Genomic DNA, 18,449 nt, shown 5'->3' with positions numbered 1-18,449 from the left:
CATACATCACCCTGTGTGAGAAATAAACCTTTTTAATTTGGGGACTAGTTTGTTGCCTCAACATAGCCTAGAGCATTCTGATCAATAAAGAAGATATAAAATTGAGGTGATTTGCCGAGAGGGAGGAGACACAGTGTCTATATGAGGGGAACTGGGGAGACAGATACTCTTTGATACTCTTGGAAGAATGAGAATGAGAACATTTATAGAATATTAGAGCTAAAAGAAAACTACAGACATTATTCTGTTCTTTTCATTTTGAAGACAAACTAGAACCAGAGACTGATGATTCACTGGGTCAAGGTCACACACTGAGTTAGTGTAAAGACAGGATTGCAACCCTGGTTTTGAGGACCTTGAGAATAGTCTCAAAGTTAGGCTACAGTTACTTTTAGAGCAGCTGAACATTTGCTTAGAATCCTTTAGATATTCTGAACTTCCTCAATTTCTCATTGAAAGTTCTAGATGGGAATAGCAGCCACCTGAGTTATCAATGTTTCCCCCCAACTCTGAAGTCACAACACAATCTCCTTTTCACCTCACCTTGACTGTCCTTCCATTGCAGCAGTCCACTGGAAATCATCAGGAAATTATTTTTTTTATAACAAATGGCACTTGCACTTTTTACTCTATACCTTTAATTGTTTGGATTATTGTTTGTGATTTGAATCACTGGTGTAAACAAAGTAGAAAAAAAGAAAATGTCCTTGTTGGGAATTTTGTCCCTCTATCTTTGATTTTTTGAGGGGTGGACAAATTCTTTCTTCCCCCGTATGTAAGAATAAGAAGTACCTTGTGGCATTGTTTGAATCAACTTCTAGAGGGCCCGTTTCATTTTGTTACAAATTTATTCTTTTGATTCACAGAATGTCTTTATGCTTCAGCATTGTTTAAAACTGGGTGACCAGCCATAATCCCCCTGCCCCAACCAAATCTCTATAATTTTGGTAATTTCCCCCTGTGCCTTCCTCAGGTTTATATTGGTTGTATCTTATTTTTTGTTCCCATCCCCCTATCTCTCCAATTTCTGAGCTATGGCCATCACTAAGGCAGATACTTCCTGACCTCTTTTTTCCATCTCCACTCTGACCCCGGAGACTAAAGGAGGCCATTGTCACATCATCATTGGCCAGCCAATCAGGTGGGCAGCTCCCATCAATGACCTCCTTGTTCCAGAGGAGTTCTCAGGCAGCTTCGATGGAAGGAGGGAGCCAAGAAGGAGGCCTGGCATAAGTTCAAAGATGATAATTACAACATGGATTGTGTACATTCTCACCCGGAAAGGTGCAGGGTTCCCCTTCCCACCAAAAACCAGTTCAGTAAGTAGAGCTGGGGGTAGCTACCTGGAATTGTTTCTCATCTATCTGCTCCCTTCTGAGCTCTCCACTGCACTTCCAAGAGATCTTATAATACATAACTGGATAAGGATGGAGGAGGAGGGCTGGGTCTCTAGGTATTCTGAGGCATTAACTTACCAATTTGTTGCAGGATGTCGAAGTTGTAGAAAGCGAGGCTGTATCTGTAGTACAGCACTGGTTGAAAAAAGTGAGTAATATTTCTCTATGACTCAGGGTACCCCAAATTCTAGAGAGCTGGCTTCCTCAGGTGCAGGAATCTGGACTCCTTTCCCCTTAGAACTGGGTGACACAAGTTCTTTGCTAAACACTTTGCCTAGAGCTGTGTCTAATTCACCAAATGTCCTAGAAGATGCTGGGGCTTGTGTCCTTGTCAGAGATGTGTTGGAATCACCACTATCCCCACCCTTCTTCTTAAGGATACTGGATGAGGGGTTTCAGATGTGTCATCTCCAGCTACAGGGTGTCTCAGGAATGCCTTGGGATAGGACCAAGGACTTAATGAGTTCCCTGGAATTCTGCAGGAAGGTAGGAATAGACATGCTTACTGCAGGGACTGTGAGATACAGAGTGTGTATGCGAGGACACGTGGCATGTGTGTTGTGACAGAGGGGAAAATAAGGAAAAGGCAGAAGAAACAGACTTGGGCTCAGGTACAGAACAACACTTTCAGGGGAAATTGCTCACCTTTCAGACTGAAGAAGAAGCTTCCCAGGACATAAAGGAGAAGATGTCCACCAACTGCCCTCCCACCCATGGCCAAGATGTACATGTCACCAGAGATGTGGTAATTGAGAGTTTGAGACAATCATCCTAGGGGAGTGGGCAGAGAGGGAGGTGGGCAGGCACAAGGTCCAACTGAAAAGGGTCTTGGGCTAGTGGGCAGAGCTTGTCCAGGCTGGGCTCCATCCTGGCCATGGTGTCCTTGCTGGACAGTAATCACGTGCACACTACCCTGATTTCCTAGGTGAAGCACCATCTCTCAAAGTCTGATTTGTTGGCAAACCAGAGTCAAGAGGTCCTGGAGGAAAGAACAAGAATCCAGTTCATAAGATGGAGGTAAAGCCTCTCATTTGCCCCGAGTGGAGTTGTGGGGAGGGAAGCACAAGTCCCCCACCTTTGGGATTCCTTGCCAACACAAACTCACGGCTATTCTCCTCTAGAGACGTTGACTTCCTTGGCTGAGAAATTTTTCAGCCTTACTTTGGGGTCTTAAGGAAATATTTTTGCTATCTTGAAAGCCCAGCTCATTCCTAAGTTTTAACATGACTTCAGGGGTTGCAAAACTGGGCTTGCTCACCATTTCTTCAATGCTTCTGAATAAATTTCAGACTTCTGTTACTTTTGCACTTGATTTGTTCAGAAGTGGCTGCACTTTAAAGAGCTAAAAGAAAATAAGCTCTTAAAATGCAAAAGCCTGAGCCCTCATCTGCAGCTGAGGTGAGAGGAGTTTTCTCAGCGCTCGAGGCTAGAATTCTGTGCTCCACGTTGTGGTGGCTTTGCCAGCCTCCCACCATGCTTGCTGGAGCACAGAATACCTCCTTCTGCCTTTCCTGGCTCCAAAGGGCCTGAGACCCAATGTGGAGGGAGCTGGGCCTGGAAGCCGGCTCATTTCTTCTGGCATAAGCTTCCCTATTTCCTTTTCAGGACTGTGTTCACTCAGGGTCTCTTCTCAGCAGAAGACTTACGGGTTTAAACAGGTCCTCCATGAAAATGTGGAGGAGCTCTCTCTCTCATTTCTGTACTCTTTTCCTTCCCATGTCCCCATCGCCAGCTTTGTTCACTTCTATCAAGGAGGACGCATTTCTCAAGAAATGTATTTTTGCTTTGGGGATATCCAGTTTTCTTGTGTTTACCCCTTATGGTGCCATTAGCATTTTAAAACAGGATTCAAATGCTCAGGAAGGAGTGACAAATGGTGGAATTTGAGACCTTCCTGGGAAAGACTTTTTGGATGGGAACTGTATTCTAAAATCATAAATGTTGGGGACTGTAATCCAGCCACAGCCTTACACATGGGAGCCTGTCCCTGCCTGACACGGCTGCACTGAATGGAACTCTACATTTGGCAGTTTTTTGGTCTGGATAATATGAACATCATCTTCAGAAATTTTTTAGACCTTAGCTGTATGGCATAACTAGGTTAAAGCTTTGAAGACAAGCTACAGGAATCACAATTATCCATATATAATTTTTCCACTTTGGACTTTCTGTGGATTTTTTAAACCCATAAACTCTGCCTGGCCCCCCCTCCAGTCCACTGGTTTTGGCACTCTTTTATTAGTTTCAGTAAATATATAGTCAGGGAATACATATCCCTTCATTAAGCATCAGCGGATACTCATTTTTTTCGTAGATGTTTGCTAGGCCCTCTAAAGAGAGAGAAAATAAGATGGAGTCCCCAGTTTCAAAGGGATAAAACTGAACTAGATGAATAAGGTGTGTGAATATTAGAGAAAATGTCAGAGAAGCCATGAGGAGTATCTACAAGAGCATAGCATGGGGGACCCAGCTTGTGCAAGTTCTAGGCTTTGCCGCCTGGGGGACCCTGGAAAGGTTTCTAGCAGGACATTTGCTTGGACTGACCCATGGACTGGGCAGGGACTGAATAAACAGGAGTGGGGAGGAGGGGGCTTCCACAGGTCACAAAAGCCTTGGCAACTTGGCCAATTCCACCTGGCCTCCAGTGCCCAGGGCTGTAGCCCTTTCTCTGGGCCTTGGGCTGGGAGTAATCTCTCCCTTTTCTGGAATCCCTTTATTCTTTCTTACCCCTCTCTTTGCGCACTGACTCAGCTCTACCTTCTGTGAGTGATAAATGAGCATATTTATCACCTCCAGGCTTCAAGTCTTTGAGGCAGTATCAATGCTGTCTTCACATTGAAAGTCCCAGGGCCCCTAGAACAATAGAGGCAAAAACGGGGGATTCAGTGGACAGACTGGTTTTGCTGGAATCGAGGGTCTGTAGGGGGAGAGGGGGATGGAGTTGAGGACATGAATTGGACCTCAGAGACAAAGGCAAGTCGGCATGGTGAAATAAAACAGAACAGCGGTGATGAGGGGCCTTCAGCTTCTTTGTGGCAGATTTTTGCAGAATTATCTCTAAACCATGGTAAGTATGGCATAGTGTAGGTCATAAAGAGCTGATAAGGAAGTTGGAGAGGAATTCAGAAGGGGTGAGTTCCATGTCTTACAAGACCACTGACCTGATGTGCAACTCTGGTAAAGGCACTTAACCTCTCTGTTTCTTCAACTCTTCTTAGGACAATTTGCTACCTGCCCAGGATTATTGGGTGGCTCAGGGGTAAATTGACAGCAAAAAACAAAACAAAACAAAACAAAACAATCTTTGTGTGCCTCATGCAAGACAAGTGAAGGACCAGCTCAAAGGTTCAGGGTGACAGGGCCAGAACTATCGTTTGTATGATTCCAACCCATTCGCTATGCCTAGTGAAAGAGAAACTCGGGAATCCCAATGTTTGAATGGTGTTTTGCAGCCATACCCGTATCTTCCAAGTGCCGAGTGAGGCGAGGAATGACATTATGCGAGACCGAATAGAGCAGGTGAGAAGAAGGTAAGCTGTTGGAGATTATCTGATTTGTACACCTAATAAGGTCAGGGGGTGGTGGGTGGGGGTGTTTCTGGCCTCTCCTTTGCAGGTTCCCTGACTGTGTCTGGAACCCTTCTGTGCTGAGTGCCTCTTCGTGTAAGACTCTGCTCCAGGGCCTGAATGGGGCAGTGGCTGACTGGTCACCCCAGCACCATACCATGTTCTGGGTGTGCGCTCTGGGCAGGCTTTGCCATCTGGCCGCCTCCCGTCTGCCTTGCTCCTCTTCTCTGTCCCTGCAGCATAGGCAACCTTATGGATGAATCATCTCAGGGGACTCCCAACAGAAATTCCTATGCAGAATGCTGAGCTACAGGTGAGAGGCTGACAGGTGAGGAGCTGGGCAGGGGAGATGGTGAGCCTGGGCATGAGATAGTGCACTGGGGCAGAAGCTTGATAATAAGGTTTAGCCTTTCCTTTGGTGAGGGGGCCTGCACTTGCGGCCGGTGAGAGTGGGGGATAGGGCAACTGCCTTATTTAGGCTCTTGCAGTGCATCTCCTAAATTTCTGGAAGGACTTCAAGTCAAGTTCGGATTGGCCTCTCTGACCCTTCTAGCTGTGGTGTCACTGTGAGGGCTTCTCAATCATGCACAGGCTAGGGACCACCTGGGGATCTTGCGTTAGTATGTTGTGGGGGGCCTGCTGTACTGCATTTCTAACATGCCCAGGCATTGCTGCTGTAAGTCTACTGACCCCACGATGAACTACAAGATCACAGAGCACTGGGGTCAGCTGTGAGGGCACATAGGTTTTGGCCCTGCCACCAATTAGGGCCTTGACTTTGGGTTCTATGACTTCTTGGCCTGCGCTGGGTACCAGTGATCATAACAGTGGCCATTTACGTAGCTCTGGGAGGTAGAAGGCCAATGACAGGCAATACACTACAGAGGCCATTCATTCAGGAAAAGGTTACTGCACCCTTGCCAAGTATGAAGACTGAACTGGCTGTCATGGGGGGCTGAAGGAGTGTTTTAGACCCAGTCTACCCCCAACATGCTTAAAGGAAGGCCATGGAAGTAGAGTGCTGGCATTTATGGAACACTTACCAAATGCCAGGTTTGGCACAAGACATTGTCAAGATTTCTTACCTGATCCAAAAGAACCTTAAGAGGAGGGCATTGTTCATGCCCATTATACAGACAGCAGAGGTTAAGCCAAGCCTTAGGAGTAGACACTGTCTTTCAGTCCAGCTCTATCTTGGGTAAGTTGGTTTATGCCGCCGTGCCTCAATTTCCTCAGACTTCAGAACATTGCCTTGAGGAAAATGGCTATCAGCACTTAGTAAACGACATGATGTGCCATGTCAACTGTTTACTAATAGTAAAGACAATGAGGAATCTGGGATGCTTGCAGGGTCTTCTGAAGTTTGAAGAAGCAGAGCCAGGTCTGTCTGATGCACCACTGTCCTTTCCCTCTGTGGGTTTTTCTGCTCTACACGCAGCTCTAGGAATGTTGGGCTGGTGCGCTTCGGAGGCATGATCATCAAGCCCCTTAGCCATCCTGCGCTTCTGTGACGTGCCCCCTGGGCATTCCTCTGCTTCCCAGGTTCATGTCCTTCAGGGTCAAGGAACAGCCTGTGTCAGAAGAAAGTCTATCACCCCTTGACCAGAGGAGCAACCACACCTGGGCAGAAAGAATCCGGCAGGTGAGCCCTTCCTTGTGACAGTGGCAGCACCGGAATCTTCCCCCTGAACTGCTAATAAAGAGACAAGCTATTTAATCACTGTCCTGGCCTCTGGTGCGAGTTCTTACTATTCATTCATTCATCAGGCTCTTTGTGGACTGGACTCTGGGGACACATAGACTGGGGACAGAGCTTTTTGGGGACAGAGATGCCAGGCCAGCACAGAGCTGTATCAGCGGACCATGCTAGGTGCTCCTGGAACACTAGAAGGGCTGCCAGGCTGGGCCAGAAGAGGAGGACTTACTGAGGGAAGTGTGGTTTGTTTGTTTCACTCAAGTATTTATTTTATCTTTATTTCTTCTCTAGCTCTCTCCCTGTCTTTATGTAGATACTTGTCTTTTTTTCTCTTTTTTAGGATTTGTATTTATTTATTCATGTGAGAGAGAGAGAGGGAGAGAGAGAGAGCACAAGCAGGGGGAATGGCAGGTAGAGGGAGAAGCAGGCACCCTGCTGAGCAAGGAACCTGATTTGGGGCTCTAACCCAGGACCCTGGGATCATGACCTGAGCTGAAGGCAGACACTTAACCTACTGAGTCACCCAGGTGTCCCTGTAGATCCAAGTTTCGGACCTATATTTCCCCTCTCTGAAGAACTTTTAACATTTCTTGCAAGGCAGGTCTACTGGAGACCATTTCCTTAGATTTTTGTTTGAGAAAGTATTTTTACTCACTCTTGAAGGACATAAAATTCTAGGTTTCTGTTTTTTTTTTTCTTTGACTCTTTAAATATGTGTCTGACTCTCTTCTGGCTTGCATGGTTTCTGAAGTGAAGTCACATAATTTTTATCCTTGCTCCTCCTTAGGTAAGGAGTTTTTCCTCCTCTAGTTTTCAAGCTTTTTTCTGTCTGATTTTCTGCAGTTTGAATATGCTGTGCGTAGGTGTAGAGTTTTGGGTATTCACCCTGCTTAGTTTTCTGAGTTTCCTGGATCTGTTGCATGGGGTCCGCCGTTGCAAAATTCTCAACTACTATTACTTTGAATATTTTTTCTGTTCCCTTCATTTTTCTCCTGGTATTCTCGTTATGCATGTGTTATATCTTTTGTAATTGCCCCACAGTTTTAAGTTATTCTGTTCCACCTTTTTTTTTGTCTTGACTTTTCAGTCAGGAACTTTCTAATGACATTTCTTCAAACTCATCGAGTCTTTCCCTGGTTGTGTCTAGTCTACAAATGAGTCCATCAAAGGCATTCTTCATTTCTATTACAGGGCTTCTTATTCCTGGCATCTCCTGTTGATTTTTCTGTAGGGTTTTCCTTCTCTCTGCCTACACTGCCTATCTGTTCTTGTGTGTCATCCACTATTTCTATTAGATCCCTTTGCATATTTATCACAGTTTTAAATTCCAAGTCTGACAATGCCAACATCTTTGCCTTATCCGAGTCTGGTTCTGATGCTTGCCTTGTTTCTTCAGACTATTTTTTACCTTGTATCATATAGCATCATGTTTTGTTGAAAGCCAGATATGCTGCAGGGGTAAAGGAATGGAGGCAGAGAGTGTGAGGTTTTATATTTAACTGGTTAGGAGTTCGGCTGTGTTTACGCTCTCCAGCAGCTGCAGTATTAGAGATTAACATTTTTTATTGTGCTCTTGTTTTTGTCTCCCTTGTTGTCTTTAGGTTTCCCTAGAGGTTCCTTCTTAAATAGGGCCTGAGGCTTCTAGTTCTTCCAGCTGAAATCCCCTGTGGTTACAAAGGGGCCTGCTGATGTGGCGGTGCGGCCAAGAGGACAGTGGAGGGTCCTCTGTTCAGGCCTCAGTCTCTTAGTGAGCCTGTGGCCCTGGCCTGTGCCCTCCTTGCCTTTCCCCCTCCACTGCCCCCACCTCAGGAGAGAAAGGAAGGCCAGAGGGGGCCAGAGTTGGGTGTTGTCCTTCCCTCAGGTTAGGTAGGTTCTGGAAAAACAGTCTGTCTTGAGGGCAGGCCTTTGTTAAGGAAAACAGAATGCTCTGGACATATTTCAAAATGGCTATTTTCCTCTCCCCTTGCTGAAGTGGGCAGGAGGGAGGGGTTCTCTGATCTTCATTGTGAGAACCTGGTGGGGCTCCTGGAGGCAAAATTCAGGAAGCTGGGGGCCTTCTAAGACTGGGGAACCCTGGACTTATTAAATCTCAAGCTTGTCCACAGTAAGCCTCCAGCAATTCATCAATTATATTTAAGCTTCCCTAATCTGGTGCTGTTTCCCGGAGGTTTCTGTATCTGCGAAGTTGTGATTCTCCATAATAACACGTCTGTCTCTCCAATTCTCAGGTCAGCATTTTGCCCTATGACCTAAATTCTCTGATGGACCTAGGAAATATTGTTGGGTTTTGGTTTGTTTGGCTTTTTTCCCAATTGTGAGAATGGGAGTGATGGCTTCCAAGTTCTTTACATATTGGACCAGAAACTGGAAGTCTTTTTTTTTTTTTTTAAAGATTTTATTTATTCATTTATTTGAGAGAGAGAGAGAGAGAGAGCACATGAGGTGGGGGAGGGTCAGAGGGAGAAGCAGACTCCCTGCTGAGCAGGGAGCCCGATGCGGGACTCAATCCCGGGACTCCAGGATCATGACCTGAGCCGAAGGCAGTCGCTTAACCAACTGAGCCACCCAGGCGCCCCAGAAACTGGAAGTCTTATTCAAGTCTTTATTGAGTGTCTGCTAGAATAACAGCCAGCACGGACTGAGCACCTACTGTGTGCCAGGTAGTACTACCCAAGCAGCCCTCTGATGTAGATGCTATTACCATTTGAGAGAAGACAACACGACACCAGGTATCTTGAGTTACTTGAGAACATGGCCTGGCCTCTGGCTCCCAAGCCTCGTCTCTCAACCACACTGCTATATTATGTGTGGACCTGGGCTAGGCCTGGGGAATACCGCAGTGAGCAGGACCCACCCTCTCCCTGCCCTGGTAGGACTTTCATTTTGACAGGGGAGACAAATTTTAAACAAACTATAAGTTACAATTTTCACAGTTACTTTAAAGGAGAAGTACTATATATATAATGGGAACTTGCCCTAATCAGAGAAAAAAACAGATTTATTATTGATGATTTAAAAATCATCACCCCCATTTTACAGACGAAGAACCGGAAGTTCAGAGAGGTTACATAGCCTTCCTCATGTCACACAGCCATTAAGTGGCACAGCCAGGATTTGAATCCAGGCAATCTCATGCCAGAGGCAATGCCCTTAACCACTCCACTGTGCTGCCAAGCTGGGGGAGGGGTCATTTTGGTTGATGGTGGTGGTGAGCCAGCATTGTAGAAGGAGAGAGGTGGAGGCAGGGCAGGTCCACACCCACCCTGCCCCACTACTCCCAGAGGTCAGGAGTGCCTGCCCTTTCCCTCTCCAGCACCTCTTCTTCCCAATCTCCCTTTGTCTGCTTGCTTTAGGGCAGGAGGCGGAGGAGGAAGGATGAGGGTAGGAGTTAACCAGCCAGGGGTCAGGGGCACAGCCCTGAGCAGAGGCAAGTGAGAGGGCTCTGGGATGAAGAGGAGCATGATGCCAAAAGGCCACTCTGGCTGGATGGGAGCGGGAGGGAGAAGGGCCAGAGAGGAGGCTGTTGCGAGGAGGCTAGGGCCAGGCCATGTGGGCTGGGGGCCTTGTCCTCGCAGAGGTGGAAAGTGCAGGAATGCTGGGGGCAGAAGGGGGTCACACTTGTGGAGGTGGCCTGTGGTACAGGGTGGCAGCAGGGAGCCCAGGAGGGGTCCCCTGGGAAGGTGAGGGGACACAGAGAAACCGATGGATTTGAGACAGGACAAATGTGACTTGGTGATGTGTGGGAGCTGGAGAATGGGGGAGAAGAAATGTCCTGGCGCAGCTGGTCGTGAGCTGCCCTCTGCTCAGATAGGGAGGTATCAGTTGGGGGAGATGAGTTAAGTTTGGGTAATGATTCAGGCCCCTGGAGGATATCACAGTGGTGATGTCAAGCAGGTGGATGGACAGACAGGTCTGGGCTGACAGGTGGGAGTCTTGGTGGAAAAGTGGCACCTGGTGGCAAGGAAGAGCCTGTCCTTTTGGGGGGGACAGTTGCAGCAAACGAGAGGTAGAGAAGTAAGCAGATTTTCCTCAGCAGTCCTGGAGGTGACCTTGCCTTCCCAGCCCCTCACTCAAGTGCTTGGGTGGGCAAGGAGTGGCACGCACCTTGCCAGAGTTGCAGGGGCTCCGTCACAATTTAGCGAAGGGACAAAGCCCTTTTCACTCTCCAAGAGACTGTTTTGCCAGAAACCACCAGATGGCGCCATGTCCACACGAAATCATTTCTGAAGGCTGGCGTAGTCCCAGGGTGCGTGCAGGGCAGGATTTAGATTTTAGCACCATTTGGGAAGCCTAAACAGATGGAAGGCCTTTGAGTATCTTAGTTTAATGATGGGTACAGTTCGCATCCATATACATGAACTATAGAGGGGCCATTCATTCAAATAAAAATTATTGAGTGTTTATATCCAGCACCGTACTAGAGTATGGGGATACCCAGATGAATATTCTGTCATAGCCTCAGGGGGCTGAGAGTGGTGGAGGGGCTGACAAACAAATTTTCAATGTTGTGTGTAAATAAGCCAAAAGTGTATATACATGGTAAAGCAGAAGAGGGAGTGATTTTCTCTGCTTGAGAGGAAAGGTGCTGACTTCCCACCAGAAGTGACACTGAAGCAGAGGCTTTACCAGGCTGTGGCAAGGAGAGCACCACATAGGAAGGCATGCAGAACGTTCAGGGGGTTGGGCCTGGATGTTTGGAATGCCGGATATGGTGGGGAGAATAGCAGGCCAGGAGGTTGAGAATTTCACAGGTGGGGATCCTACAGGGGAGTGCAAAGTGAGCCCATAAAGCCCGGCTGCAGGACCCCAGGGGGAGGCTGAGCCAAACTCGCAATGCTGGCTAGGCCAGGCTTCTCAGGAGAGCAGAGATGTGCAGAGGGTTCCAGGCACTTGGAAAAGAGGGGGAGCCCACTGCACTCGGAAAGAAAAAGAGCGCTACAGTGTTGGGCTCTGACTTGGGAGGTAATGATTAAGGAGCTCACAGGGCCCACCCGTTTGTTCTCTCACACACAAACATCTGGAGTTTGGGGAGAGAGGGACCTACATTAGTATTATAAACACAGCCCCTTCAAAACTAGGGTGGAAATGAAATCATTAAGTGGCTCAAATGGAGTTTTGTTCTGTGCATGATTAACCCCAGGAGGGGCGTTTGGGAACAAATATGCCTCCTCTACCTGTATTACAGGGGGACTGAGCCATGGTAAATTAAAAGAAAATCACTGGCAAATTTGGGATCAGTCAACTGTGACCAAGCCATTTATGTAGTTAAATGGAGCTGAAAGAGCTAATAAAGGCTTTGTGGGTCATGGATCTTTCTGTGAGGGGAGGGCATGGAAGATGGGGGTGGGGTGGTGGGTGGGGGGCCGGTCCAGGCTGATGTTTGTAGAAGTCTTACCTGGGACCTCTTGGTGGTGGTGGTGGTGGGGGGGACGTTAGCCTGTTCTCATCATCCAAGTGTGTGTCAAGTCCTAATGGGGAACTTGCTGATTCTAGACAGAGACAGTGACACAGACCCAGCAAAATCTGTCTCAAAGAAGACAGATTCGGTCTTTGCAAAGCAGAGCCTTGGGATACCAGGGGAGGTAGGAGCCGGTGCTTCCTGAGTCTGTCATTGCAGAGTCAGGCGCTGGTAGGGGTCTTAGGATCCACGTGATGTAATGAACAACACCAGACGCAGGGGACTGCTGGATGAAGACCCAGCCATTGCCCTGTGGTGTCCACTGAGAGAAGAGATGGGGCTCCGGGCCATCCCCAGAGGAGGATGGAAGGCACCCAGCCAAACCAGTACATGAAATGCGGTGGGCAGGTCTGGGAGAGCCAAGGGCACTGGACAGAGGGCAAGGCCAGGAGAGGATGCCTGGCAGGTGGGCTACCCAGCAGCAGACAGCGGGAGGGGTTGGGGAGGAGGAGTGGAGACAGCAGGGAGGTGTTAAAAAACAATCCAACCTAGTCAATTAGAAGATCTAATTGTCTTCATTAAACCACTGGGCAGCCTACCATCTAGTTAACAGAGGGGAGCTTCTGAGGAAAATGGAAGGTTTTTATCGGAAAGGAGGGTGAGGCAAGGAAGTTATTAGCAAAAGAAAAGGATTGCTCCTCCTAAGGAAGAGCAGGGCGCTTCTATCCTGCAGATTGCCTCATCTTCCTTTGCCGGGTGGGGGCTGGAGAGGGGCCAGGTGGCAGATTACCTCAATGGCTGTGATAGGAAAATTCCTGACTGACTGGTTAAGACACCATTTCTGCGAGAGGTTGAACTGCAATTAGCCTGGGTTTGGGGACTCTATGTGACGCCTGTGGTTTTCCTTTTAACAGAGGAACCCTGGCTCCAGCTCCTGTAGGCACCTTCTCCAGACTCTTGAGACTTAACGCCAGGGTGTGGCTGCAGGTGTGCGGTGGCGGGGGGGGGGGGGGGGGGGCACAGCCTGGAGGACAAAGCTGGGGCCTGGGCTGACTTCTGCGTGACTTATCCGGGGATGCTAAATGTAGCCCCCACACGGCGGGGACTGGCTCTGCTTCTGTTTACCTCCCCTCCCCAGGTGCTCTGCCACCTGTGCCTTCTCCCCCCGCACCCCCGGCCCCGCCACCCCCGCGGCCCGGGAGGGCGGGGGCCAACCCGGAGACCTCCGCTGAGCCGCCAGACGCAGTGTTCGACATGCTTTCCAATTACCTGGCAGGCTCGGCAGCGATGCTCGAAATTCATTTTCTATCCTGAGAGGGGAAAACAAAGGCAGGGGAGAGCACCAGCTGCTCTGGGCGAGCTGGGGAAACTTTGCTCCCAGCCAGGCAGAGCTGAGCCAGCCGGGCGGGCCAGGCGGCAGGAAGCCCTGCCGGGCCTCCCTCCAGCCTCTCCCTGGCCCCCGCCTCCCGCTCCCCGCGCCTCCTCCGGTCCTCCAGTCTTTCGGCGCCCCCAGTCCCCCGCCGGGACACCTGCCCCCTGTCTCTCCCTCTCCTCTGCCTCGCTCTCCCCCTCTCCCTCGACTCTCCCTCTGCCTTGCTCTTTTCCTCACTGCCTCATTCCCCCTACACCCTACCTCGCTCTCTTCCCCCTACGCTCCCCCACTCCTCTACTCTCCTCCTCCCCCTCCCCCCTTCCTCCCTGCTTCGCCCTCCACCCCCAGCCTCCCCCTTCCCTCTGCCTCCCTCTTCCTCCTGTCTCATTCCCCTTCACCCTGCCTTCCTCCTCCCCGCTTGCTCTCCCCAACCCCTCTTCCCACCTCCATCTCTCCCCACTGCCTCTCTCCTGTCCCTGCTCCCCTCACTCCTGCTTAGCTCCTCTCCCTAGCCTCTCTCCTCTTTCTCCGGTGGTGGGACCGGGAACTTATGCAGCACAGCAGGAAGGGGTGCACTCGGGTTCTCTCAAGGAGGGTGGAGACCAAGGCCTGCAGCCAGAAGTCCCCAGTGAATGCGCTTGGTTGGGGTGAGGGAGGCCATGGCAGGACTTCGAGGGGACCATAGCAAAGCCACAGTTGGTTAGTGGAGAAGGTCCAAACCAACAACTTGGCAAAACCGATGCCTGTGGTTCCTGACCAGTTTCTTTACTGACTGGCTCCTTTGGAGTGTGCACTTGCAGAGGGCAGGGTGAGCCTCCCCTGTGCCTGCAGAGTGCCTGATACAGGTGCTTAGTAAATCCTGATGGAAGGAACTGCATGGTCTCAGGTGCCCGCCAAGATTTGTGTTCCCATTACCTTAGCCTGCCCCTTGGCTCTGGGGCCTCCTCCACCCTTTCAGGGCCCATTTGTCATGCACTCCATAAGGCACCTTTTTTGTGGGTAGGCCTGGAATCTTGCAGATGAAGGAATGGGTCACTGAGAAGTGGTCAGGTCTGTGAGAGGCCATTTCAGGGAGACCAGCAGCAATAGCAGGTCCTACCTCATAAGTGGGATGCATGGAAGGCCTGGTGAGAAACTACATGTGGCGTACTTCTGGTGAAGAGGATGCATTTACTAACCGGGTGTGCATATGTGTGCTTTTTCTGGGAGGTGATATAGCATGACTACTGAGACCAAGCGCTAGATTGCTTGCACTGGAATCCTGATTCTACTAGTCAGTGGCCATGTGCCCTTAAGCAAGTTTGCTTAACCTCTCTGTGACTCAGTTTCCTCTAGTCTTTGGGAAGATCAAGTGAGACCACCCTTGTAAAGCATGCAGCACATGCCTGGTGTGATCCTCACAAACATGGTGGCTGTGATGATGATCATCTCCAGGAAGAGGCAGTGAGATGTGGTGATCCAGTCACTCTGTAAAGGAAGACTCAGTCCCTGGCCCGTAGGAGCTGATATTGGAAGGTGAAAGATTCTGGGTGCATCTAAAGATGCTGGGTGACTACAGACAGTAGGTAAAAATAAAACTGTTCATAGTGTATTTGGGAGCCATTGTGTGAGGGTGTCTGTTGGAGATCTACACACACGGAATCAGGGCAGGGTCTGCACCTTCAAGCCCCAGCTCTGCGGATTCTCGGGACATGTGCCCTTGGGGATGGGCTGGACTCCATGACTCCGCTCATACTCTGGGGAGAAGCATCTCTGGGTCAGTGTGCCAACTGAGAAAAGACACTGCTTCCTCTGGACTCAGGCTCACTTGCGATCTGGGGAGAGAGGCCCCCATAGGGCCTGGACCAAGAGGGAGGTGGATGTGGCATCTTGTGGCCAGCAGGTGATGCTGTTGATCCAGTGTTGCCAGCTGCTGGTCCCTAGATGGTGCTCCCTCCTTCCATTCAACCCCAAGCTGTGGATTTCTCAGCTCTGTCCCCTGTGTGCACCGTACAGGGAAGAAGTTGCCTTGTTCCTCAACTGCAGGCAGAGACCTGGGGTGTGCAGTCACCCGGCCACTCCACCAAGCGGCAGCCCCTTCCTGCACACCGCTCAGGGCTTCTGGGATGGCCTGAGAGGAGGGGTAGATTGGGGGTGGGGTAGGCAGTGTGTGTGTGGACAAAGGAAGGAGAATCACTGTGAATCAGTCCTAGGGATTCAGAGCCCCTTCTGGGACATGGGACCTAAGTCCCATGGAAGTAAAGCAGTGTTTCTTCACCTTTGGTGGACGGCAGAGTTCCACCACAGCACCAGGGCACTTGTTAAAGATGGAGATTTTTGAGCGCCATCTGATTTATTTTGATGGGTAGGCTTGCAATGGAACCCAGAAACCTGCATTTTATCAGACCCATCCAGGTGATTCTGAGACAGCTGTGCTCGGGTTATGTGTTGAGATGCACAGGGATAAAAACTACTGCCTTTTTTTAATAGAGGAAAGCTTGGGAACCCCAAGGTCAGCACCAGGAGGAAAACATTCTGCTCACTTCAGCTGCTTCCTTCACCTGGTCTTTGGGGGCATCTTTTACCAATTACCTCTGCATCCACCTCCAGACTTTCTCTTCTGCTTTGTCCAAGAGAGTTAACAAAGGGAGAGAAGTGGAGAGAGAAACAAGTCCTAGAAAATTGGGTTTATCTGTAATCTTATTCAACTTGAGCCCATGTATTACCCCTCCTCTTTCCTGGATCCCTCCTCTTTAATCTCTCTCACTCAGGATCTCTTGGTTTCTAGCTTGTTCTGAGTTCTTCCTGAAGAGTGTGAGTGTGTGTGTGTGTGTATGTGTGTGTGCATTTTGTTTCCCTGGGTCTCATATTGTCAGCATCAAAAATACCTGGTGAGGCAAAAGGAGTGAAAAGGGTGCTTTTCTCTGAGTTTGCACTGTTTGGGCTTCCTTTTCTCAGGACCCTTGGTTGACTCTCTGGGAAGCCCTGGGGGAAGGGGAAGGAGGGGAGGACCGAGCCAGCAGCACTATGTCCATTGCTTTGCCTGCACCCGCTGCATGAGCGAGGTTGAGCCACCTAATTTCTCTTGACTTGGGTTGTCAGTGTTGGTGGGACACTAGATAATGCCACGTGTGTGAAGTTCCCTGCACCGTGCTTACCCTGACCCCTCTCGGCACTCTTATTCTCCGGAGTTCAGAAGGGCAAGCCTTCAGGCAAATCGTTCAGTGTGTCCAGACCCTAGCTTACCTGTCTGGAAAATGGGACTGTCGAAGCACCTGCACCCAGAATTGGTCCTGGCCAAATCAGTAGAGTGGACGGATGCTTCACTTCCTCCTGCTTTAGGGGCCTGGCCAGGACCTTGATGTCCACCTGCTCCTTGCTCTGTCCAGTTTTCTGAGACCCACCTCTTCCCTTATCCTGGGCTGGGTTGGGCAGCAGACCCCAGGCAGCCTGGCCTTGAGAGCCACATAGAATTGTGGCTCAATAAATTGTGCTGAGGGAATCAGACTTTGGCTTGAGTGTGTGGCCTTGGGCTCACGGGTAAAACGGGAATGGTAATATCTACGTGGCAGGGACAGAGCGAGTGTGTGTACAGCTTTGAACAGTGCCCTGCGTACCTACTATGTGCCCCCATAAATGTGGCTGTGAACAGTGTGGCTCTGAAGGGATGGCCTTTCCTGCCTCCACCTCTCAGAGGACTTTTTTTTGAATCAGAAAAGCAGTGTTTCTGGGGCACCTCGGTGACCCAGTTGGTTAAGAATCTGCCTTCGACTCAGGTCATGATCCCAGGGTCCTGAGACTGAGCCTCAGTGGGCTCCCTGCTCAGCCAGGAGTCTGTTTCTCCCTCAGCCTCTGTCTCTCTCTCTCCCCCGCCCTCTCTCCTCCCTGCTCATGTTCTCTGTCTGCCTCTCTCTCTCTCAAATAAATAAATAAATAAATAAATAAATAAATAAAATATATTTTTTATTTTTTTAAAAAAATTTTATTTATTTATTTGAGAGAGCGAGAATGAGAGAGAGAGAGAGAGCACATGAGGGGGGGGAGGGTCGGAGGGAGAAGCAGACTCCCCGCTGAGCAGGGAGCCTGATGCGGGACTCGATCCCGGAACTGCAGGATCATGACCTGAGCCGAAGGCAGTCGCTTAACCGACTGAGCCACCCAGGTGCCCTATTTTTTTTTAAAAAGAAAAGCTGTGTTTCTATCTAGGCACCCCCTACCCTATGATTTAAAGGGGTGGAGAAAAGGCTCAGAGAGAATGTTGTCAAGGAATAAGGTTAAGTTCCATTGTTTTCATTTTCACAACAGGAGGGGAGAAGGCCACAGTGCAGGTTGAGGCTGCCTCTCTGCCAAACCCCCAAGTCTGAAACCTGTCCCAGTTTCAACCCCAGGAGCCCCGAGGGTTTGCACTAAGAAGTTCAGTTTGGACAACTAATTTATTTGCTTCCTTCATATGCAGTTATGGGCAAGGATTGCATGTATGTAATTCTCTTCATGATGTTTGTGCATCTCTGGACTTCCAAGAGTTATTTTATTTTATTTTATTTTTTAAGATTTATTTATTTATTTCAGAGAGAGAGAGAGAGAGAGAGAGAGAGGCAGAGCCCAGGCATGGAGAGGGGAGGGGGCGGGGGGAGGGGCAGAGGGAATGGGAGAGAGACAGACTCCCCCATGAGCATGGAGCACTACATGGGGCTCGTTCCCATGACCCATGAGATCATGACCTGAGCTGAAATCAAGGGTCGGACACCTAACCAACTAAGCCACCCAGCCGCCCCCCCAACAGTTATTTTAGATGATGAGGCAGGATCTCCAGAAGTTACCTGATCTGTGCCTCTGCGCCCAACAGGACTGACTGATGACCCATCTCAGATGGGTGCAGGCTCTGTTTCTCTGACAGGTCTGTGAGCCTCACTGGTAGCTTACTCCTCTTCCTACAACTCTGCGTGGATCTTCTGTTCTTCAGGCTGAAATGCCCTTCCCACCTCCATTCTCTCTTTTGAACTTTACACTTGCCCTTTAAGACCCAGCTCAAATGCCACCT

At 49.5% G+C, this 18,449-nt stretch overlaps 1 protein-coding gene across 2 annotated transcripts; it reads left to right on the top strand.

Annotated features, from left to right (window-relative positions):
* Window positions 1-1,172: 1,172 nt before the first annotated feature.
* Window positions 1,173-6,680, top strand: SPATA19 (spermatogenesis associated 19). Of its 2 annotated transcripts, none has more exons than XM_027580974.1 (7): window positions 1,173-1,319; window positions 1,489-1,545; window positions 2,050-2,142; window positions 2,323-2,414; window positions 4,850-4,927; window positions 5,203-5,276; window positions 6,506-6,680. In XM_027580974.1, exons 1-6 carry the CDS (start codon window positions 1,242-1,244, stop codon window positions 5,267-5,269), a joined length of 465 nt encoding a protein of 154 aa, XP_027436775.1. In that variant the 5' UTR covers window positions 1,173-1,241; the 3' UTR covers window positions 5,270-5,276; window positions 6,506-6,680. The 2 variants fall into 2 exon arrangements, with proteins under 2 accessions (XP_027436775.1, XP_027436776.1); XM_027580975.1 differs by having other exon boundaries at window positions 5,203-5,291.
* Window positions 6,681-18,449: the final 11,769 nt, after the last annotated feature.

This window comes from Zalophus californianus, chromosome 11, assembly GCF_009762305.2.
Source record: "Zalophus californianus isolate mZalCal1 chromosome 11, mZalCal1.pri.v2, whole genome shotgun sequence".
NCBI lineage: Eukaryota > Metazoa > Chordata > Mammalia > Carnivora > Otariidae > Zalophus > Zalophus californianus.
This window is presented reverse-complemented; position numbering and strand designations above follow the sequence as displayed.

Excerpts from the sequence above, each read along its gene's own strand:
- SPATA19 (XM_027580974.1), top strand. The coding sequence starts at position 1,242 with ATGATAATTACAACATGGATTGTGTACATTCTCACCCGGAAAGGTGCA. Across the intron at positions 1,546-2,049 it reads TACAGCACTGGTTGAAAAAA|ACTGAAGAAGAAGCTTCCCA; the intron begins GTGAGTAATATT and ends CTCACCTTTCAG. Across the intron at positions 2,415-4,849 it reads ATCCAGTTCATAAGATGGAG|CCATACCCGTATCTTCCAAG; the intron begins GTAAAGCCTCTC and ends GGTGTTTTGCAG.